At 40.6% G+C, this 24640-nt stretch overlaps 3 protein-coding genes across 4 annotated transcripts in view; 2 read left to right on the top strand and 1 right to left on the bottom strand.

The window, feature by feature from the left end:
• grk4 (G protein-coupled receptor kinase 4) overlaps positions 1-9618 on the bottom strand; it is a 41324-nt gene extending 31706 nt beyond the window's left edge. The window contains exon 1 of one of the 2 annotated variants that reach the window (XM_051384485.1): positions 9264-9618. In XM_051384485.1, the coding sequence (XP_051240445.1) occupies positions 9264-9315 (52 nt within the window). In that variant the 5' untranslated portion in view covers positions 9316-9618. The remainder of the gene's footprint in view (positions 1-9263) is intronic. The other variant, XM_051384484.1, reaches the window with a different exon arrangement.
• A 5282-nt stretch (positions 9619-14900) lies between these two features.
• Positions 14901-21952, top strand: LOC127354971 (target of Myb protein 1). Its single transcript, XM_051385381.1, has 15 exons — positions 14901-15093; positions 16792-16876; positions 17242-17320; positions 17559-17708; positions 18161-18295; positions 18405-18554; positions 18889-19005; positions 19421-19554; positions 19665-19707; positions 19827-19959; positions 20177-20243; positions 20856-20931; positions 21045-21104; positions 21193-21232; positions 21352-21952. Exons 1-15 carry the CDS (start codon positions 15021-15023, stop codon positions 21495-21497), a joined length of 1488 nt encoding a protein of 495 aa, XP_051241341.1. The 5' UTR covers positions 14901-15020; the 3' UTR covers positions 21498-21952.
• A 147-nt stretch (positions 21953-22099) lies between these two features.
• Positions 22100-23679, top strand: LOC127354972 (noggin-2-like). The gene has a single exon (XM_051385382.1). It carries the CDS (start codon positions 22582-22584, stop codon positions 23461-23463), a length of 882 nt encoding a protein of 293 aa, XP_051241342.1. The 5' UTR covers positions 22100-22581; the 3' UTR covers positions 23464-23679.
• The last annotated feature ends 961 nt before the right edge of the window (positions 23680-24640 follow it).

Consider the following 24640-nt stretch of genomic DNA (forward strand, 5'->3'; position numbering starts at 1 on the left):
TGTCAGAGATTTACTTCTTCCCTGGCGGACGCTGATATTGTTAGAGGGAAATCTAAGTGTTGAGACATGTACTGTAGCACTGATAAAGGTTGAAAGTGACAGTGACAATGCTTGTACATATTTGGGGAAAGATAGAGAAAAAATTGACGAAAATGACAAAATAGACAGATACTCACAAAAAAAATAAAATAAAAAGACTAAGACTTTAAGATTTTAATAGCAAGCCTTGGAAGAGCATGTGTGTGCGCGCATGTGCATGTGCCTGTCGGAGCTGGCTGGGTCACCCCACCCTGTTTAATGTCACTCTGACGTCAAAGCCATGTGTTCAGGCCCTTAAAGCAGACAGGATGGAGCAAGTATTTATTTAACTTTGGTTCTCCCCTCCGAGAGAACGGGGCCCTCCATAAACACCGACTTCAGAGCAGTTTCGCTCATTCATAGCCAAGCTGCAGCCACCGCTGAGATCATCGCACAGGATCTCAGGACAGGCCCGCGCATGTGCGGCAGTGACAAGATTTAAAAAGCTGGAACATGTTGAGAGAGGCCGATGTCAAACCATGAGACGTGCCACTCAACTATGAGGACGCAGATTCCTTTCCTTGAAAGATTTATAGACAGTGGGGTCAGTCTGGTTGCACGGCAGTCTAATGACATGTAACATCTTACCAACGGCTGGCCACCTTTACCTCAAATCATCCTCCTCTGTCCATTTCCCCATGTGTCCTGTTCCTATCTGCTGTCAACCATAACGACAGCAAACTACAACAAAAGTGACATAAAAATATGTGTTGAACGGAAGACCCAACATCACACACAGCTCCACTGAAACCAAGGTAACCAAAGTCCTCTTCCTCCTTGTTGAAAAATCCAACAGTTATGTCTTAAAGGAGACACTAAGTGGCAAGTGGCAAAGTATTTATGTCTTATAACTATGCAACAACATTCCTGAAGGTTACTGGGCAATCCCCATCACTTCTATCTAACTCGCAGCACTCTACAGTAGGGGTTGTTAAAATAATTGCAGCATCATTTACTTTATGTCTGAGCTGTATTTTGGTGTTTCCTCCATTTTCCGGTTCAAGGTATTTAAGAAATGGGAGTATGGGAAACAGAAAGAAACTACACAAAGAGGGAGTACAAGGGAGAGGGAGTAGACAGCAGACATGCAGCTTTCATTTGTATGTCTCGGTCTGTCTGGAGTGAGCTATGAGTGCGTTAATAAATGTACACTCTTCTGACTGCTCTCTCTCTCTCTTACCCTGTGATCAGTTGCAGTTATCACATGCTTGTAATGCCTGTGCAGGCCAAATACAGTCCAGCACCATCCCAAATGTGCTCCTCTTCCGGTCCTCCCTTTCCTCTCTTTTTCATCTCCAGTGGGAGAAGGAGACAGACTGGAGTTCACACAGTCGACTGTGGAAGTATCATCGCAGGGAGACAATTCTTATTAAACTTCTTCATATTTGAATTACAACAGAGTTGCACGGCTTCTGATCGTGTGATTATTTTCACGATCAATTCATCTGCTGAGCTGTTAACTTCCTAAAGCCTAAGGTGACATCTTTAAATGTTTTGTTTTGTTCAACAGTCCAAAGCCAAAAGCTGAATTCTTTGGATTTTTGCTTAAAGAATGACTTAACAAGATTAATTAATTCATTATTTAAGCAAAATTTTTTGAATATTTTCAGATTTTCATACTCTTGTATGATAAACTGAGAGTCTTTGGGTTTTGGACTGTTTGTTGGATCAAACAAGACATTTTAAAAACCTACCATGAGCTCTACTGACATTTTACAGACCAAATGATTAACCGATTAATCAAGAAAATGACAATATATGTGTAAATTATAATTTAGTCAACAAAATAAAAACACAATCAAACTATATATATATATATAAATTCACTAAGAAAACAAAGTGTTATGTGGCACATATATGAATTCATTTATTTGCGCCCCAAATAAACCATCATTCTGTGAAAATTACAGAACTGTGATAAAATAAAAACACTTGGAAGCAGCATCACTGGCAACTTCTTCTGCTGTGATTCCCAGCTTTTTCAGATGTTACCGTGAACACAGAGTCGCGCGGGGCTGCTGTCTTCGCAACCCATCTTTATTTTGCATCGCCATATGGGAGAAGCCGCTCACCCATCTGATGAACACATGTCACATGCTGACACTCAGAATAACAGCCACAAGGCCAGAAAATCCAGCTCGTCTGTGACAGTGACAGACCGACCACGGCAGCAAGAAGCCAGTATTTACAACTTCACACTTCCTGCAGTCCGGCTACACATATACATTATAATCAGTACAAGAAGAAAAAAAGCAGCATGGAGGTCAAAGATCAAGGTCAGCGTGCACTTAAAAGTCTTCCGGGCATGAAATGAGGAGAAAAGTAAAGGAAAAATAGAGGAGAAAGGTAAAAAGCCAAACATACTGTTAAGTAACTCCACTACATTTTGGCACCAACAGCATTTTTTCTAACTTTCAAAACACCGATAACACTGTTTACCAAGATATTTTTGGCCCTGGCAATCGTACCCTGAATATTTGGTACCAGCCTATGCCTCGTTGGATCTGATCCCACCCTGCAGCAGTCGCATAGGTGGAGGTTCGGACCGGGCGGCTGAGGTACCCTCCCAAAAACATGACTTAAATGGTAGGAAATGAGAGAGGGTCACACATAGTTTAGGCCCATTGTAATGTGAGCATGCACACGCACATGGGCACAATGGAGCCTCGCCATGATAAATGAATGGCCTGTTGCTTTCCGAGTCGCTCTCCCATACAGTGTGCGATTGGCTGGAGTAGCCCCTGATAAGGAAAACATTAGCTGCGAGTATCTGTGTTGCCTATTCAAAGCAAAGGCCCGGTGTTTGCATAAGGTAATCCGTCTGTATACTCGCACTGAAAGACACACATCAGCTGAGAGAGAGAGGAGGGAAAAAAAGAGAAACATGTGAATATCAGGCAGCACGGCTCTCGTCTAATCCTCACCTCTCTCACATGCCCCCTTCCCTTTTTTCTCCTCTGACTTCAGCCTCTTTTTCCCCTCCCCCATAAACAGTTTTCTTCCCTTGTTATGCCTTCGTTAATTCTTTATGGTCAGACTTTCCTTTCTGTCTTTCTCTCTCTCCCTCTCCATATGGCCCTGAGAGAAGGCGTGGGTCACGTGTAAAAATGTGAACAACATTACAACATCAGAGTAAATTCCAGGACATGACAACAAACAAGCAAGGTGGCAGAGGAGGACACTGGGTCTTAAACAAGGTAGGACATGCAGTTTTTCACATGAGCAGAAAAGACACACACACGCGTGCGCGCACGCGCTCTCTTGCTCGCTCCAGCAGCGTGCTGTGGTGTTTTGCAAGACCTTTCCTTCCTCTGCCCCATCTCTCCCCGTGTTCAAGATATTCCATTAAATCTAGCCGAGTCGTGCTTGAAAACTGACCCTTGTTTTCTCAGTGTCTTCGGGGAGAAGGGGGGGGAGGGAAAGACTGCGAGGGAACACGGTGAGACTAAACTGGAGCTTGACGTCCAGAGTTTGAGTGTGTAAGAGGTAAGAGTGAAGGGTTAATAATCTGTATGTTATCTACAGCTGTCTTTCAGATGAAGGGCCCACTAGTTAATTTCATGGCCACACTAAAAGAGCAGGAACACACAAAAGCAGACTCTCCAGCACAGAGCCCTTGGGTGTGGAACACATAGCACATATAACCTTCTTGAAGATTATCTTTGATAAGACAACACCTTCAAGTCATATTTGAAGGCAGCGCTGACATAATTTAACCAAGGGCAGACGCCAAAATTGTGACTCTAGGAATGTTTTAATAAGGCAAACTGATAAAGCGTGGAGAACCTTTGACATTTAATACACTTGCTTCTAGACGTTGACTCTGCCAGACCTCCAAAAACTCTTTTTAGAGAAACAAAATCTTTATTTGAACCATAAGAACTTGTAAATACACTCAGTCGTACACATTGTTAAAATCAGGCTGACAGCTGGGTTCACATAGAAAGAACGCCTGTTTAACATTTAATAAGGCAGCTGGAACAACGTCCCTATGATGTTCTCAAAGTGCCTCCAAAAGTGCCTCTTCATGCTTAGTCAGCTTGCCAAGAAATCGTGCTAATGAACATCCCAGTAGCCACCCAGCAAAGCGCCGCTGCTAGTGCCATAGAGCAGGGCTGCGTACGCAACACACTGCGTCTCGTTCTCCGCACAGCCCATTTGTGGGTGTAATAACTGTAAAATGAGTCCCACATCAAGGGACAGTCACAAAGCAATGCATTTTATGAGCCTCAGCTGGAGGAAACACCCCAGAGTGATGACAACAAGTGTTAGCCCAGCAATGACCACAAAACTAATAAAGCCACGCTGGCTACGTCACAGGAAAACCCTCACAAGCGGTCTGAGAGGACCTGCTAGCATACAATTTGAAGGGTGGTGGAGAGGGGGCAGAGAGCAGAGAGAGGTTAGTGACACCAACAGCAGAGGTATATCCGCTTACATCGGTAATGTTCTACAGCTGAAAACAACAAAAAAAACAACTTGTAAGCTTGAAATGAAGTTATACAAGCAGGATAGCGTTTCTCCTGTAAGCACGGGACTGTCCACATTCCTTCCTTTTTATGAAGACAGTAGGAGTGATGAAAGAAACACAGCAGATCTGACAGATAGTCAAATCTGATTCCAGGAAGAGAGGTGAAGAGGGGTGAAATGCTCTTTATGTCCAGTCACTCTTCACATTTGAATATGTAGAGATATAGTATGTGGTGAACACATGTTCATGTCCCTGTTGCAAACAAGTTAGTACTAACACCAGTTTATTTCACTGAATAGCTGGCCATTTTTATCACCTCCAAATTCTGATTTCATCCTACAACACTTGATGTTGGACATGATGTACTTCCCACAGTGCACGTTCATTATTCACAGATATTGAAAACTTTACGTCACATCAATACAATACCAGTCTATCTACTTTAAAGCTTAACTGCAGAATTGTTTAAGCTAAAAATATGTCAAGTGTTGCAAACTAACTTTCCTCAACTGGAAGAATTATCTCTGTCGTGCTGTGACCGTGCACCCACCATTACACTCTACCTCTACTGTATTTATAACTCACAGCTGAAGGGAAGAAGTAAACATTGGCTCTCAATGGGTATTCTGGGAAATGAAGGCAATCTCCTCCTGATGTATAAGCAGTGGCACCATCCACAAATATAACAATATCATCCATAGGAGTAACCAACTGATGGGGTTTTGTTGGTATGTCCAATTTAAGAATTTCTAGAGCAGTACCCTAAACAAAAAACTACAACAGCCAGATCCTCCTTGTGTATTATGGTAGATCTTCACTCAAAACAAAACAGTGCACAACACAGTGTGTGCATTGATAGTTTAAGATATCGTCTTTCAGTAGATCATATAATACAGATGTGTTATACTAAAGCCCAAAAAAAGTTTAAAGAAATGCCCAATCTGAAAGAAAAATTACAACAGTTTCACAAAATAATTCCTGTAATGTGCAGACTGCATATATCTGATAATTCCAGAGCATACAGGGGTGAATTTTTCCTCGAAGAAATTTACAATTTCAGCACTGTTTTGTTTACAGCGTCATAGTTGAGATTAGAGTTTGTAGCCGTTGACTTTTCAGGTCTGAAAGAGGAAAATGTCTCATAAATTTCCCAGGGGCTATTCAACACAGCTTGCTACTAATTAAAATACAAACTGATATGTGTCTTGAATATACAGTTGTATATTCAAGACACATATCAGTTTGTATCAACAATTATTTCACTGTGTTATATAAACCATCTTTTTATGTGAAAACTGTGAAATCAAAAAGACCCTCCAGTTTGGCCATTAAAGCACACTGACAAATACATATAATGGAGGCAGGATATTTTACAGCTGAAGAGTAAACAGAATTTTTCTCAACAAACTTCACTCTGCCATCTGCTCCGCTATGATAGGGTGCTCTGCCAACTCAGGTGCTGCAAAGTATTGTAAACAGTGGAGTCTGCGGGACAAGCTATGATAACACTGTTTCTAAATAATCTCAAGTGCTTTTAACTGCATTATGTACTACAAGTTTTCTGTAAATATCAGCCAATATATGCACCAATACGGTCTGTGATAACAACAATATTAGCTGCCAACACAGGCCCTCTCATATCTCAGTCGGATTCTACAATTTATAGGTAAATATTGAATATGGGTACTACTTAATGTGAAAGGGGTTTAGACTGTCAATACCATTACTGATGAGATACTCTTGATGTTCTACTGTATGAGACCATGTGGAATCATACTGCTGTGTTGCAAAAATAACTCTCTAATGCTTGGCTGAGCTTTTACATCCACATAAACTGTGGGCTTTATCTATGCCAAAAGTTATCCTCTTGGTATTCTCAAAAACACCATTTCCAAAATTCTCTAATATATTCTCAGGGGATCTATAGCAATAACTTCTTCTGACTGTAAAAGACTGCAACTGTCACCTCTTGCAGCCCGAGCGGCCCTAAGGCATAGGAAAAATCTAAATACTGTCGTTTTGTACCAAACGAATGTATAAATGTCACAACGGCAGAGCTGGGGAGTGGTGGGAGCAGTGTCATCTCTACAACACCAAACCACTTCCCTTGACGTGTCATTTCAACTGTGGCAGACTGGACACACCCTGTCATAACACTTCTCAATCTGGCCACCCAGTTTCACATCAACAGGTGTGTAAAAGTTGTCTAACAAGACTAAAGTCATGAGCATCTTATGACCACGCTCAAAAGTTTTCTAGACTGCAGCAGACAGGTGTAGCATCTTCTTAATCAAGAGTTAATTATAGGATTGAGAATGCTCCATATCGGCAAACAAACACAACCTATGATTGTTTATGCACCATGCATATTTATTAGTAAGCTGGGAAATGATTATTTCCTGTCTCCACAGTGAGTTACACAACTGATTTGATGTGTTGCTCAAGGACACATCAGCAGGGCAAACTCTTGCTGACTCAGTGGCTGCAGCTCATGCAGCTGCCTCTCTGCACCCATCTGCTGCTTGCAGGGGCTTCGATGCCATGTAGCATGAAGGTGACTGCCAGTGTTGACAACTGTCAGTGTGACATACTGAAACACTTTTGACAGCTGCAAACACCCACCTCTGGAAAATTACAATCAAATTAGTCTCCCGTGCACCTTAAAGAGATAAATTGGGAGCTATTAGCTGTTTTAATCTGCATGCTAATTAACACAGTGAATGGTATAGCAGGGAGAAATATAAAAAACAACACTGACTGTATAATCAACATGTTTGACGTGCGGAGTAGTGTCCATGCAATACAAACCACATCAAAAAAATAAGGCTGCAAATACTGTTGCAGATTACTACGCCTTGCCTCAGCCTACTATTCCAAGCATGTCAGAGGCTGCAAAACTTGCCAAAACGTGAACAGCCTCATCAAGAACCAGTGTTTGATTTGTCCACTCTGGGCTACTGTAGAAACATTGCAGTTCAACATAGCGAGGAAGAGGACCTGCTCCCTCTGTAGATAAATTCTAAGGCAAAGATTCCTACATTCAGATAATTTTACACTAATGAAAACATACATACCTCCTAAATGTTACACACTGAACCTTTAAATTGTATGAAACCTATTTGTTCTCACAATTATTGAGACCAAATAACTGGTTGGTAATAACTTGAGAAACGACTAAAAGGATTACTGAATTATCAAAACCACAATCAATTTTCGGTCAAATGACCAACTGATTCATCAACAAATGGTTCAGCACAGATCTCACCACCTCAGTGTGATTATCATTATGGTGAACTTGGGCCACATATTGAGACATACCAAGCTCCTTCCACTCTCTGCAAGGTTCACGCTGTCACACATATCACTGAGGGCCTTTTGGAGCCTCTGGTGATCCACAGACTGAGGACACTGACAGGTAGTGAGCCTGTAGATCCGATCAGTGTACAATAACCTCACGGGCAAACACATACCAAGCAGCATTTAACGGCAGGTAAAGAAAAGCCTGATGCCTCGTAAGGAGCAGCTGCTGCTATGAAATGGATTCACTGCTGCTGTGAATAATCCATTTCACAGCAGTGTTGGCGTTTGGTCTTGTAAACGCAGTCCGAATATAATGCGAACCATATAAGCAGGGAAGGCCTCTGCGTACGCGCACCGAACCGCGACCCCCGAGCCATGTTCGCACTGTGAGCTACTTTGAATAAAATGGATCAACTTGCACAAATACCTCCGAGGCCACAGACCCTTTTTTTGCTAGTGACCAATCTGATTGGAAGAGAGAAAGAAAAGAAACAAACACACACAAGTGGAAATCGTTGAGCAGTAATAACACCTTTTTACCCTCCTCTGGCAGCTGATACAGTGTTGTACACCCACCCTGCGCCCACTCACTGGCTACAAAGTAGCCTCTCTGCTCTGCCATCTCATGGAAAACAGATGGATACTCGCCTCTTTTCCCACCTCCAGGTGAGCTGCTGCGGGATCACCGGCCCACTGAGCAGCGTGCACACCCGGGGCTATAGCACTGCCTGGGCCGCCGGGGTATACATGGTGGGCCTTCTTCCAGTCTCCCACTGCATCTAAAACCTCCACTGTAATATTATTAATTCGTCCCAGTGGCTCCCAATCAACAGCCAAACGGCAATGCGGTGGCGTATTTTTGCGTCAAATAATACCACACGCTCACTTTACCTTCCTAATTGGGCTTTAAACACAACCGAAACCTATAATGACAGGTACGGGGCTGTACTGAGGCACAGAGCCCCACTGCGCAGCTATCTTTTGGTCCACACTCAATAACATGCAATGTGAATAACATTAAATATGCGTTATGTCAACGTAAATTGTAAATATCCACAAAACCACTGGTGCTTGTGTGAAAAAATTTGCTCGACAGCCTCTAATGTAACGCTGCCTTAAAAGCGCGATGCTGCAAACACTCCCTGCGTTGTTCATCTACAGCCTGCTGGCTGGGCCTTACGTTAACCTGCCCGGTAAATATGTGTGTTGTTAGTGTACGAACAGCTGATTTCAACGGAATATGTTTGACGTTTGCCCGGAGACAAAGCGCTGCGCAGGGATGGGAGACGGAGAAAGCATAAATCCCAAGGAGGACAGCCGAAAGCTCAGGCTCGTCCATGGCCATGTCGTGGAGGTGGAGGAAAAAAATCAAACATTTAAATGTATTCTCATTTAGCCATTCAGCTGTGCTTACCTTCCCTTGCCTTCAGGAGAACCGTGTTGGCCACGATATTTTCAATCTCCATTGTCAGAATGTGAATCCCGAGCAGTCGCGATACATTTCACTCAGCGGAAAAAGACGGTTTTTTCTGATCAAACGTGCCGACGACTGTGAGGCTGCTGCACGCGCACAGGGCGAACGCGGCACTGGCGCATAGTAGGTGTTTAATAGTGGTCGTCGTTCCTCTCCATTGCAAGACGGTTTTTTTTTATTTTTTTTTTTTTATCAAAGCCTACCTACGGAGCTGTATGATTACGACGGGGCTTGTTAGCATTCACAGCCTGCCTCCCTTCCCTCTCTGCCTGCCTTCCTTCCTGCTTCAGCTCCCTCCTCCTCCTCCTCCTCCTCCTCCTCGCCCCTCCTCTGCACAACGAACCAGCGAGAGTAGGAGGGATCAATTTACAACCAGTGCAACCGCACACACATTCACACACAAGTGCATTCTTACATGCATGCAATTTCCTAGGCTTAATCTCCTGAAATTAGGGATGGGTAATGCCATTTATTGTGTGGCAGTTGTGGAATAAAACGTGCTTATGTGTGTGGTTTTCCTATCAACCACAGGAGTGAGAGCCTGCTGGAAACGTGTAGAAAAGAGAGAGGTTTCCTTTAAATATTCATTCTAAAATAGCTTTTTTATCCAAACATGAAATGAACACACTAAGTAAACCGTTCCTCTCCATGATTTCCTGCTATACATTTCATGTGCTGTTGACTAATGTATTGTAAGGAATCCAGTGAATGAATGCCATTGGCCACGGGGCCTGATATGGACCTATTGTGTGAACAATGGTGTGAGGGTTTGAAGTTGTTACATTATGCCGGGTTGCACAGCCTGGAGAAAGGAGATAACACACAGGTTTTCTCCTCCTCACGGCCACACTGTGAGCCAGCATCCCCCCCTGGGCTTTCTAATCTTACTTTTGGATCAACTGAGCCCAGAATGCTTTGAGAAGAGCCGTGTGTCTTAAAGAGGAGAGGTGTGCGCCAGGTAAGATGATGTGGAAGTGTTATGTAATATAAATGTAGTTATTTTACATGTAAAATTTGTTTTTGTTGTTGGTTGAGAGATTCATAAATGTGATAACTGAGAATAAACAATAATTTTATTTTGCTATTGGGGTCATAAGAGCATTAGAGGGAGGCCTGAGGGTATCTGTGGATCAATTGAAAAACTCTGAGGGCAAAGGTCACCAACTTCTAGCTTCACATTCTCACCGATTTTGTTAAGAATGTGTTGTGTTACTGGATCAATCAAAACATGCTCTATCTCTTTCTATATGCTGTGTGACTCTTGTGTTTTAAAGCAGGAAGAATACAAGAATGGGTGTGTGTGTGTGTGTGTGTGTGTGTGTGTGTGTGTGTGTGTGTGTGTGTGTGTGTGGACAGGTATTACTGTAACTCCTCAGTCAGGATTACATCAGTGGGAATTACCACAAAAAAGACATAATTACTTGATTGTAATTAATTCCCCACTTTGGTAATACACCATAATAGTCCATGGTCTATTAGTACATGGTGTCTTTGTTGTCATTGTGGGGTTGTTTGTCTAGAACAACAAAAACTAGACAGCTCGGGTCCCTGGTTCAATGCTGCTGCCATCTAGTGGTGATAATGCATGAGTACAAAAAGACACACAGGATGTGCTCACATTAATATTGTTCTTGAAAGGTTTTGACAAAAGTATGATTACATATAAGGAAATAGCGATTACAATACACACATATATATAAATGTAGCCTATGGATAATATATGTATCCTTGCAGCTAACTGCATCTCATTTTCACACACAGTTACATTTCTCTGGTCAGCCTGTAACATGGTAATAATATGAATAAACATGGTCAACTGAGAAGCAGTTACACAATTATACTTCTACTCCACTACACTTACTTATAAATATTATGTTTGTTAAAGATTAAACTACCCAACAGTATAAACAAGAAGAGCTGAATTAATTAATACATTAATCAACTGACAGAAAATCAATTGGTTGATAATTGTTTTTGCCATTTTCCATTCAGAAATGTCAATGGTAAATGTGAGGATTGCTGTTTTTCTTTTTACTTGTTTTTCTTCATTTCTAATAATTGTGAGGCTTGTATTTGTATGACAAAACAAGCATTGTGAAGGTGTCACTTTGGGCTCTGAGTAACTGTGGCAGCAATCTCAATATTTTCAGATTTTTCACAAACAAGCAATGAGTCAGTTTATGGATTAAATAATATGGGAATTATTCGATAATAAAAAACACACAGAAATCATCATAAAAATCATTTAGAAATCACATCCAAAAGGGCGCTTCTTAAACTTAATCAGATCTTATCCCATACACTTCAGATCAGACTTCTTCTTTAGTGTCACAGTCATCCAAAAAAAACTAAAAAAAATTGTTGTCTGTAAAGTGGAACAGCTAGTAGCCAAATCAAAATAGTTTAAAAAATATAATTTTTAATTATATTTGCCTTGTGATGGATACTGAATGCTGCACTGGGTGGACTTGAAGGAAAACTCAGAAGCTGAGGTTAGGAACCATTTAAAAAATACATGCTAATGAGCCATGGGAACATTTAAAATATTTGTCCATAGCTTCCTAATTTTTAACAGACATTTTAAACAAAATGTATATTCTCCCTTCTCCCAATCTCCCTTTTTTAAAACATATTATTTAATCACGTCTTATTGCTTTCTCATCTCTCATCATGGACCCCTCAGACCAACTTTACAGTTATCTGAGCCTCCTCTTGTTATATGAGCAACCTCCAGTGTATAAAGAAAACCATGTAATATGGCCTAATGCAATTCTGACATTTTCCCACCAAAGTCTAATTTCCACTGGTACCTTCAGCTACACAGCTTTTAGTTAGATTAAGTTTAGACTTATTATTTTTATTATTTATTTGAAAATGGAGTTTGAATATAATTTATTATTAGATTAATTCAGGTACATGGTTGAAATACTATATCAGTTTGTTGGCAGCTAAACTTCCTGGTGTAATCCCAATACAGATACAAATACAGATATTTTTGTAACCTAAACAAACACAGATAATAGCTTTGTGTTACAAACCTACAACAATAAAATGCTTCTTACATATTAATGCATGAGGAATAATCATTTATTTACATACTAATATTATATCATTATGTAGTCCTATATATGATTAGATATGCAGATATATTGAGTTTTTGAGTACTTTTCCCTGAACCTTGTAGCATGTCATTCCACATCTCATTTCCTGTCTGTCCTCAAATAAAGGCTCATAACTCCCCAAAAATACTTGAGCAAAAATAGGTTGATATGAGGTCAGTTTCTTCATACACTCCCTATATTTTGTGGGGATAATATCATGTTTTTATGTGATTTTTACCAAAGGCAGTGCTAGTAATACATTTTTGTGCTGTAAGAATCAAGAAGAACTGAAACAATCTCTATTGTGTTTTCAGAACATCAGAAAAATATAAATATGGAAGATGAGAAACAAACAAATGAGTGCTTAGTCAATAAGACTCATAAACCATAACTCAGTACCTTTCAACATATGATTACTATTTTCAGTAAGCAACCGACCAAAAATATATTGTCATGGCGGCATTCAGGACGCTAGGTGGTGCTGCTGACATTAAAGTGTCCAACTAAACCAGCACTCAACACCCACAACATGTATGGTCTCAAATGTTGGCTGTGGAATTTCATCAGAATTACCACAGTTCATACTGATCTACCCCTTATATGCATATTATTCATACCATCCTTTTCTTCTGCATGTACAGGGGCTGCTATTCTCTCATTGGTCTTATGTCCTACCGGCCTGTGATTGCATTGAGCAGGCTATGTGAAAATGAGGTGTACATTTTGTCAACATTTGTGACTATTGTCCTTACATTAAACATCTCATTGCTGCAACAGCAATTAAATACAATCTGAAAGGATATATGTTTCACAATTTAGAAAAAAAAGGGAAGCTAGGAAAGTTGTTTCATCACCTTGTTTCAGCAGGAAATTTAACCAGTGTGGAACCATGTTCAAGCAGCGGTTTCCTGTACAAATAATCAACTTGTATTCGTATATAAATAATCTAATTATCTGATCTCAGATGTATAGCAGCAGGACAGACTATGTTGAAATAAGAAAAAAAAGTCCCCAGTGATGGAGTCATGCTGAGTCATACTTACTGGTACTGTGTACTTTTCCTACAGCACTCCACATGCTTACATCACAGTCTAGATATCTATTTTACTACCTGTTTATCCATCCAGCCTATGTTTATTTTCATACCTGTTGACAACCTGCTCTCATTATGTATATACGTTTACTTCATTACTGCACAACCTGTTTACATTACAGTTTATACATTTTACAATCACTCTGCTGTCTACCACGGTATTATATTTTATTATATGTATTTTTTTATGTTGTATTATATTCCTGTAGTTTAGCTGCTGTACTATTTTATCTCTTTTTCTAATCAGATTGTGTTCCACCTACATGATTTCTCTTTCCACGTACAGTATTTCTCATACATATCTGTAAGAGCACTGTTGGAGGTGAGGCTGTTATCTAAGAATTTTGTGGCCAACGACTCACTTCACTGTAATTGTGTGATTGTGCATGAGGATAAAGAACTTGATCATAATCCTTGGAAAAGAGATACAGTCTCATGATTGCTTCAATTTAAAGGAGTGACCCAAAATACTTTAAAGTGTTAATCATTTTCTGGAGCCCATCCCCCCCAAATTCTTAGAAGAAACTCAACTTGATGACCTTTCTAAAGATCAAACTGTCTATTCAAGCAGAAGACTCATATTTATACACAATGTGAACCTTTAAGACATTTTCATGGTTTACATCAGGCTAAACATGTTCTACTACTCATATTTTCTATTCCCTTTGGATATTTATCACTATCTTTTCAAAAAGTTTCCTGGCCTGCCACTCTACTACTACTCTAAAACTTGGTTCAAACCAAGGTCCACTGGGAGAAAACACGCTATTTCTAAAGAGTTATTTCCATTTTGTGATACTTTAAGAGGGAATTATTATACTTTCTTTCCTCCACTGCATTCATCTGACAGTTATATTTACTTTTCAGATGAAGATTTTACATGAAACCTAAAACAGTTTAAATAATGTTCATTGTTATGGATTAAACTTCGAGGCAGTATATATTGGCCTATATAGCCAATACTGTTTTGGTACATGAATGCAGGACTTTTACTTTGAAATATTTTCTTTTATTGTGGTATTTTTCTACTTTTATTTAAGTAAAAGATCTGAATACTTCTTCCACCACTGCCAATAGTATAACACTGTGAAACGGTTGTTGACAACAGGCCTGCTTACTTGCATTCAAAATATATAGCCTACAGGTCTATAGGTCCTACATATGTTTCTGTTGTACTCACCTGAATACCTCTGAGAGTTTAATGTTTAATGAACTGGGCGCTGCAACTGAAACCCTTGTTTGATATTCATGTCTGGTATTTAATCAGACGGTGTAAAAGCTGTAAATGGGATTATTTTCCTCTGTGTTGATGTCTGCTGTTTCCTGGCTGTGTGTGTGTGTGTGTGTGTGTGTGTGTGTTTTCACGTGACCGATTTTACCTCTTATCGAGCCCGTGCGCTTCTGAGGCAGCGGCAGACACTGAGAGCAAAAGGAAACACCGCAGTTTGGAGCTCACCAGTTGCAACGTTACTTTACTACATAGTGGAAGTTTGACATTTGACGATGTTTTCGCTCGGGGAGAAAATGGAGTTTCTCATAGGAAACCCGTTTTCAACGCCCGTCGGTCAGAGAATCGGTAAGTCGCAGCTGCTTTTGGAACTATTTCTGCGAGGTTTTGTTCGCCGCTGGACTCAATTTCACATCATTTAATTAAAAATAATCAGCAACATGTCGCAGTATTTTATCAGCACTCTGCCGGGGATGTAAGGCAACTTAGTAACACTTTTAATTTTGGTTTTCTTAATCTAAAATGTTTAATAATGAACTCCAAATTTGACAGAAACATAAAAGAGATGTCTTTATGACTCGACGGAGGCGGGACTTATTCCTCTCAATCTTGTGCGCCATTGGTTGCTGCACGTTAAGCGACAACTAATATGGCGAATCAAGGAGGCCGTGAATGTTTCCTCTCACTTCCTTAATCACTGATGTAGTTTGTCGAGCTACAGTTTCACACCTTATGCTCAAGTGTTACTGGTCCTCTTCAACAAGCATATGGCATGTTACACAACTTTCAAAGCAGCAGTTTTTCCTCATCATGGCAGAGCAACTGTTAAACTGTAAAGCCAACACATCCACAAAAAGGATTTAGGTTAGCTGCTGGTGGCTGGAAAGATGCCTTAAGTAATGAAAACATGTCCCACACCCATCTCTAGCCTTCCTTCCTCTTATCTCATCCACTTACTTTCTCACACATAAATGTCAGGGAGGCTCCAGCTGGTTCTGCAGCGAATGAGAACAGAAGCAGCTGACAGTCACATGAAGTGGAGGGAGCTGGAGGGGGTGAGGGGGGAGGGGAGGGGAGGGGAGAGAGTGGATGCAGTGAGGGGTAGGGAGTAATATGGGATTGAGAAAGGCAGTGGTGAGGGTTTGGAGAAGTCTTGGGGGTGTAGGTGGAAAGGAATTAAGGAGATTTAGAGACTTATGAGGAGCCTGTGAGAGGTGGAGTGCAAAGAAAGCTGGCTTTGATTGCTAAATAGTTTGGTGGGAAATCCATGTTTCAGCTGAGAACCCATTCTCTTAATCAGCTTATTACAATAAACAACGAGTTCCTTTAAAAACAGTGTTATCTGTAGGAGTAAGGATCTCACTATATTATTTATATTATAAAGGTTGCCTAGGTGAGGCCTTGTTTAATAATGGTGGCGCTTATTAAACCATTTAGAATTATTATTTGATGAAAATTGTATTTGTTTGCTTGTGCTGTCAGTAAGTGGCCATTTTCAGTCCAATACTATCCAACCACATCCAAATAGTCATCTCCGAGCAGGGGCACATTATTTACAGCCTGCATTAAGACTGTGAATAATGGATCAAATGACTATGTGTGATACAAAAGTTGACTCTAAGTGATAAACACATTTGCAATTAAATCAGATTTAATTGACTATGGGTGTTTTTCCCTTTAACAATAATGTAATTTTCAATGCAACATTCTGGTTTAAAATGAATTGTCCAGGTCTGTAATCTAAAGTATCAATGCTGTGTGTGACCACTTTAAATCCATGGATATAACTGAAACAGTCAACCTTTTTGAAGGCAGACCCAGAAATGTCTAGGCAACACATTTTATGTATTGTTTGTCATTTTTGTCTTTACATGTGGTGTGAATCACCACAACTGGTAAGACCCGCTAAACTGACCCATGTGACTTCTTATTATCTTGCAGAAATTATATCGGATGATAGTTTTCTGGTTATTGTGACATGTATCTCTTCTCATTTGAGTATTACTGTGTAACTATAACTTCACATGATTCCCTTTCTGTTGACAGAGCGAGCGACCAGCGGCTCTCTGCAGTCGGAGGACTGGGGGCTCAACATGGAGATATGTGACATCATCAATGAGACGGACGAGGGGTAGGTTACCCACACAAGCAACATGGTTTCATCAAGAAGCTACTAACTATCCCCATCTGGTGCATACTGTCTAACCTATATGATGAATCAGTACATACGCTACAGGACACTGTACCGTATGTACATCTGCATGTTTTTGCTGTTTGGTTCGTAATGCTGTGAGGAATGTCACTGTACGTCTGAAATGCAATGTGTTTGTAGTAGTTAGATCTATAAAGAAAAAACCCCAAAGGTTTTTAGTTAACTATTTTTTCACGCGAGGCATGAAACCATGAACAAACATTAAAAAAAGGATTATTGTTTATTTTCATATTTAAATATTAAGATACTGATCTTATGATGCAAATTTGTTTTTGTTTTCCCAGGCCCAGAGATTCAGTCAGAGCCATTAAGAAGAGAATTGTAGGAAACAAGAACTTCCAAGAGATCATGTTGGCCCTTACTGTGAGTAATCATCTGTCGGGGATTGTATGTACAAGTTGCAATCAGTCTTTCATGATTTGAGGGTCGCAGGGTGGGAGAGTGTAATTTGAAGGCCAGAATGACCCATGCCCTGATTGGCTTGTGGCTTAGGGGATATAGTTTTCACTGTGTGTGCTTACGCAAGTGGTTAAATTACTGTACAGAGATTTAACTTCATTTACACCTTGTTTACATTGTGGACTGTATCCCTGTCACACAGGTTCTTGAGGCCTGTGTGAAGAACTGTGGCCATCGCTTCCACGTTCTGGTGGCGTCGCAGGAGTTCGTCGAAGGAGTTTTGGTCCGTTCCATTCTGCCCAAATACAACCCCCCCACTGCCCTCCATGACAGGGTGCTCAGCCTCATACAGGTATGTGGATGTTCCCGCAGACGGTAATATGATGTAAACTGTCTGCAAGTAATTGAAAGAAAGTCCCCATCACATTTTCCAGTATCATAGGCGATGTCTTTAAATAGTTGTTGCTAGTTTTGTCTGACCAACTGTCCTAACAGCAAAAATATTCATTTATTTTTTATTGAAATTTCTATTTTGCTTGCTTTAAGTGGTTTGACAGTGTTCCCTTGTATTGAGATATTTCAGTATGTAAGTAGGATGTGTTGACATCCCAAAGCTTTTAAAGTGTAATGTGGCTATAGACTGATACCATTAGATAGAGTCAGGCATGTTGCTTTTCTTGTTGTCTTGTTCTTTTTACATGTAATCCTCGTTTGGCCTCTGTAATATCTTATTGAACACTGATTTCTGAACTGAATCAGGTAATCGCATTGTATTTTGTCATATGTTCTTCCTCCCACCAACAGTCGTGGGCTGATGCGTTCCGTAGCTCTCCCTCCCTGGCGGGAGTGGTGTACGTATATGACGATCTGAGGAGACGCGGTCTGGAGTTCCCCATGACAGACCTGGATGCTCTGTCCCCCATCCACACTCCGAATAGGGTGAGACTGTCTGCAAAAGTGAAAACAACAAACCAAATCAAATGCATGCACAGATATCTATCTCTAAACTGTATGTCTGACAGATTTTAACGTTGCATTCATTTCGCAGAGTATCCCAGAAAACGGTACTCCTGAGACAACCCCTGTCGCTGCACCCACACATCAGGCGCAACCAGAAGCACCAGCCAGTGTCCCCATTCAGAATACTTCACCGCCAGTCCAGCCCAGTGAGGGACCAGCCTCTCTCTCTGCAGAACAGGTACCACTGCACCTGACACTCTACTATGACTACATCGAGCTGGTGAAGAAAACCAGGACTGACTGATATTAGTGATATTTCAAGATCAATTGGTTTTCACGTTGACACGAAAGCATCTTTTTTATTTTCAGTGTCAAAAAAAATAATAAAGAATAATAATAATAACAAAAAGCCAATAACTAAAATATAATTGCATTTCAAAAGTTTGAGGCTGTTCTTTGTGGCTGTGGGTGTCATCTAGTATGTAACCCCCTAACATTAGCAGTTAGTTACTATGAAATAAACTTAATTTTGACTGCTTTTGATTAAAAAAAAAATAATAATTCTTATCTAGGAACAGAAGCTGCGAAGTGAGCTGGCGCTGGTGAAGGGAAATCTCACTGTGATGTCAGAAATGCTGAATGAGCTAACCCCTGGACAGAGCCAACAAGATGATACAGAGCTGCTACAGGTGTGTGTGTGTGTGCGTGTGCGTGTGCATGCGCGTGCGCATGCGTAAATGAGACTTTATATTGAACTGTACAGGCTACATTTTTGTATTGTATAACATGTTACATGTGTGTAAATGTTTTATGTGGACAAAAGGTTATAGAATAGGCAGAGATGTTAATTTTTAATATGCTTTACTTAACTTTATTACACCTTTCTTGGTGTCTGTTTTGTTCATGCTGTCTGTACAACTGTGCTGTACTGCATGTACTGGTATCATGTTGTCAAAGAGTAAAATGCAAGTATTAATGTAAAAGTAGATGAGGCAGGATGTAGAAAATTGGGTACACCAAAATTTGATTTTGATTTTCTGTTACTCCATGTCATCAGCGATAAGAATGAATGAATGAATCTCTCTCTCCTCCTCCTCCAAGCAGCAGCTGTACTCGATGTGTAAGAAAATGCAGACTCGAGTGGTGGAGCTCATCCCCCAGCTGCTGGATGAAGAGTTTATTGGAGAGCTGCTTGTGGTCAACGATGACCTCAACAACGCCTTCATCCGTTATGAAAGGTGTGCTGCAGCCTAATTTTGTCTTTTGGACTATGACGAAATTGTTAGTTTTAAGAGTGCAGTGTGTATCGTACTTATTCCATTTTCATTGTATTGTGATTGTGTTTCAGGTTTGACAGACTGAACAAGGCGCAAATGACAAATACTCAACAGGTAAGAAAGCTCTTGATCTCTTATCTTTTGTTTAAATTAATTCATGCTGGACTGCGTCAGAAAACTGTGAGGTGTAAAGGTCTTCCATCTTAATTTATTAAATATTCTCACTCTATCAGAGCTCTACCCCAAGCCAGAGCCTCATCGACCTCAGCCCTGAGCCTTCAACTATCAGTCAGCCTGCTGTCATCACGGCAACTAGCCAACCAGCAGTCAGCACCTGCGTCAATGAGCGGCATTCACCCAACCACAGTGAGATAACTTTGTATAACTACTGCTTTTTATGCACACTCCCTTACGATATCCATACATATCAAACTGAAGTCTTGCTTGTGTATTTTCAGGATGTTGAGAAAAAACTGGATGCTGTAGTTTTATTATTAAATATGTGTTGCTATTGCAATTTAGATATGGAGGAAGTTGTATTTCATTCACTTGTGACTTAATGAGGTAATCCTCTGTCTTGTAGAAGAGGAAGAAGAGTTTGACATGTTTGCCCAGACGAGAGGCAACTCCCTGGCTGATCAGAGGAAAAGGTGAGCGCTGCAAACTGGTGACAGATAGACACTCATCGTGATCATGATTCCCCCACCACATTTTATTTTGTTTTTTTATTTGGGTGCAGCACTGACTATAACTGATGAAAGTGCCTCATCACTTGTGGTGTCTTGCTGTGGTAGCCTTAGGACAAGCCGTAACTGGATTAACAATAGAGATATCCGTAATCTTAAACTAAAACTAAATGCTTTTAAGTGCATAATTGAATTTACCATTTTAAAATATAGTTAGATGAAATTCAATCTGACTGGTGAGCCTGAAGACATTTGCCACTAAACTTCCAGTGAAAGAAATCTACAGTTTACGTTTTGCCTACGCTACATGACACTAGGATTGTTAAATAAAGGCGACGTTATATTTAAAGAAAGGACAGCTGCTTGTCCCTCTACACCACTGTTATGATTAATATGATTGATTGATATAATATATAGTGATCAGTTCCTACACACTTTATCTTCAATAAACTATGGGTCTGTATGTTCTGTTTAAGCTGGAAATAACCATTTTTTTCTAAATGTAAAATGAATATTTGGTTTAATAGCATACATTACATCACAGCATTACAATACTGTTACATTTCCTGTCTCCAGTGTCAGGTATGAGGACCCAGGAGCTGTGGAGGGCCTTGCTGGAGCACTGGATACGAGGTTGCAGGTCACAGGAGGGGTGTGTATGCCACCATAACACAGAAAAGTCCTGTGACATAAAAGTACAAAATGTTGTGTAAATTTAGCTAACACTGTTACCTTATCCTTCTCTTGATTATGTTTTCTTGTTAGATGGCACCAGCAAAAAACTCTGTGCAGAACGATATTGACAAATGGTTATCTTGTGATATGGTAAGAGAAAGCATGTCCCTCTATGTACGATGTTCTTTTAAAATAAGACAGTGGGATGTTTGATAAGGTTTGTTGTTTGGTAATGCAGGAAGAGCAGTCTTCAGTCAGTGAGGGAGTGTCCAGTGAAGGTATGTTATGCTCTTTACTGCTTTATTGCCACCTTTTAATGTAAAGATATTTTTTCAGAATTATCTTTCTGCCTGTGTGTTCATGTGTTCACACACTCACCTCTAACTGTCCCTTTCAGAGTTTGATAAGTTTCTGGAAGATCGGGCGAAGGTAGCAGACCACAGCAACGCGGCAGTTCGCAGCGTGCCGCCTCCCACATCCAGACCCCCACCACAGTCTACCCGGCAACAGGACAGATCACATGACCAGCTTTTTTCACTTTGAGTTGGAGGACAAACAGGAGAAGTGGGTGGATGTAAAGGTCAATATACACACACCATCATGTTGAAATATACCTACAATCTTTCAAATGCTGTGCCAAGTCAGGTTTTCTCTGGAAGCACCGCCCCCCCACACACACACACACACACACACACACACACACACACGCACACACGCACGCACTACAGAACTGCTGTATCATCAACCACATTGTGTAAATGCAGTATTTTATGGTTCATTCTGCTGTTTGTTATTGCTATGTAAGTATAAGCAACTTTATATGACTGTATTTATGACGTGTATTACTGTAATGTTGATGTAAACAAAAACTTAAATTAGAACAAATATTTACAGTTAAGTATAATGTTGAAATATATTTGATATTACGCCATAGTGTGCCTTTGACCTACACAGCTGATTTTGTGTAGATCAGAATAAATGCTGCTTTGTTCTGCAAACCTGTTTCATCTGCCCTCTTTTTAAATATTTTCTGCCATGTCGTTATCATGATGGGAATTTACCCAGAAGCTTGTTTTTGAACCGATCTAAGAGCACTCTTTGTGTGAGAGCGCTGATGTTTTTGAAGATCTTGTGTCTGAGGTCACTGACACAGCTCCACTAAATCGAGGTCAAATTGTTTTTTTCTTGGGTCTGCTGTGAAATAAGCAGAACTACTTTTTCATCTCAATGAAAATGTCTCCTTGGTGACAGCTCAGTTCCTGTCTTTTCTACCTGTCCGCACACATAGGAATCTGTTAAAATGCTAGTAATTCTGGTTGTTGACACATGAACCAAAAATAAAGCTTCTCAGATTTTTCTTGTATGTTTGCATTAAAGTTAGCCAAAACATCAGAGCCTTGAATTAGCAGTGGGAGCTCAGGTGTACTCAGGCCGAACTCAATAATACACCTGCTGTTTGTGTGATAAGGCACTAATTTCAGTATGTTATTGATTAAGAGCTCAAGGATGTCTGGTGTTTGGTACATGGAGTCCCTGAGGTCCCTAGAGGAGAATCCATAACTGAACGGGTGAAAAGGAAAAACGAGAGGAACAATTCCTCATTCTTCTACTATCCACAACTAAGACCATGCCTATACCGCTCAATTGTGGAGTCTGGATATCTGTGTCGGTCCTTCTATGTGGATCTGCAACATTTACTTCTAACATTTCAACCCAGAATCAGCTTCCAAATGTGACTTTGTTTCAAGACAAGGAGGACACAGGCTGGGATTCACCATTTCTTCAGCTGAGAGCCAGTCTACTGTCCTACTCGCAGTCAGTCCGCCCATACACCCTGCTGACAAACGCTCAAGACTACCACGACATGCCCAAACCCAGACATCGCCGCCCTTCTCGCCTCCTGCGTCTTCTGGGATCCTCCTTTGACCAGTTTTGGATGTCCATAGAGCAGCCGTCTGAATCATCTGGGGCTCAACCTTTGTTGCCTGGTGGCGTGTTGTCAACCAGATTACCCACCTACACCACTGCCAGAGAGAAGTTTAACCAGAGTGCCTCTCCAGAGCTGAGAGAGGCTGCAGCTAGCCAGCGCCAGAAGCTGGAGAAGGAAGCTGCAGATCTGGACCTCAGTTCTCTTCCCTCACAGGTCGGCCTTTTGGTCAGAGACTGGTTAGTGTCCTCGGCCTCTTGTGGATTAACCTACCAATGGGTGGATCTGGGTCTTGCGTTCTGGCCGCGTTGGCTGCGGCAGACTGATTGTGAAAGATCAGATGAAGGGCAAAGTTGCTCCTTTCCTGGTGGGATGGAGTGTGTGCGAGCTCAGACGACTCCCATAAACATCTTGGCGTGGCATTGCTTGGATGGCAGAGAGGGAGGCAATGGGTCTAGAAGGATGAGGGCTAATAGCTCTGATGGCAGCACTGAGATGGGGACAGGTGAAGTCATGAAAAGATGTATATGGAGACAAGTGCCTTATCCTGTGGTCACAGCATGTACATGTTCATGTAAATGAATTGTTTTCTCATCATAAGATTTTCCCTTCTCATCTTTTTCTTCAGCTGGGTTTCTGTATAACACTGACAATGAGTTTATATTAACGATGAAATCAAATCAATTTGTTGAGTAATTTTCCAAACCTAATTAAAGCTGATTTTAATCTTTTCGTTGCATGTGCCCTAATGCTACTGGCTTTAAACAGAATTTAATAAAAACATTTTGTCCAGATAAATTGTTAAATTATTTATTTGTGAAAGTGTTTTCTGTGATGATCTTTTCCAGAGACAGCCAAGTAGTCCAACCACAGTCCTCTATTGTTATTTATGGAAACAGCTACGAAGGCTACTTATTCACTTTCTCCATTCTGTGATGGTCTGAGGGTTACAAATGTCAATGGTTTGGTCACAAAAGTCAAGTAGATGTATGGTATCTGTAACTCTATACTGTCAGGTGGTACAGCACTGTGGTCCCATAGTTATTGTGGGTTGTGCTACATTCACATCATGCGGGAAATTCATGTATCAGTGGTTTCGGTCGACTTTTTAACTCTTTTTTTTCACAATTACTAAGAGTGCAGTTCGACTGTGATATACAATTTTATCCATAAAACATTACAAGGCTAACCTAAAAGAGAAAATCCAAGAAAAATTACAATAAAATACCTTGAGTGTGGAATGCCTGAATACGGCTGGTCAGGATGCTTCCAGGTATGTAAATATTATGATTGATTTTATCAATCAGATTTTGCCAAAGCCAGATGCTATAAAATGAGATCTAGAAGACTAAGTGTCCATGTCAGGAGAAACTCCTAAAAATATATTGGTGCATGTAAGCCTTACTCTTAAGATCCTCAAAAAGACACCAAAACTATCACAATCATTCAGCTGCTGCAGGTTATGCAAAAAAAAAACAAAAAAACAACAACACTAAGTTGATGGTTTTGGAGTTAATTAAGATCCACTATGCTCCAGTAGCAGCCCTCTCCTACTCAAAGCAGTCTACAGTGACCATGGAATGGATAATCACAGCTGCACATCAACATGTAGACACAAGTATGACAGTTGATATCATCTGGTGGTCTTTCCTCTCTCTCCTTACACTCTCTCTTAATTTTATAAATGTTTTCGTATGAGTATTGCAGAAACAGGTTAAGATTTATAATGCAACCTAATTATAACTCAAAGTGTAAGGGA

Source organism: Dicentrarchus labrax, unplaced genomic scaffold (assembly GCF_905237075.1).
Source record: "Dicentrarchus labrax unplaced genomic scaffold, dlabrax2021, whole genome shotgun sequence".
NCBI lineage: Eukaryota > Metazoa > Chordata > Actinopteri > Moronidae > Dicentrarchus > Dicentrarchus labrax.

Coding starts and splice junctions, on each gene's coding strand:
- LOC127354971 (XM_051385381.1), top strand. CDS start 15,021: ATGTTTTCGCTCGGGGAGAAAATGGAGTTTCTCATAGGAAACCCGTTT. Junction 17,321..17,558: donor AGATCATGTTGGCCCTTACT/GTGAGTAATCAT, acceptor CCTGTCACACAG/GTTCTTGAGGCCTGTGTGAA. Junction 19,960..20,176: donor GCGGCATTCACCCAACCACA/GTGAGATAACTT, acceptor TCTGTCTTGTAG/AAGAGGAAGAAGAGTTTGAC.
- LOC127354972 (XM_051385382.1), top strand. CDS start 22,582: ATGCCTATACCGCTCAATTGTGGAGTCTGGATATCTGTGTCGGTCCTT.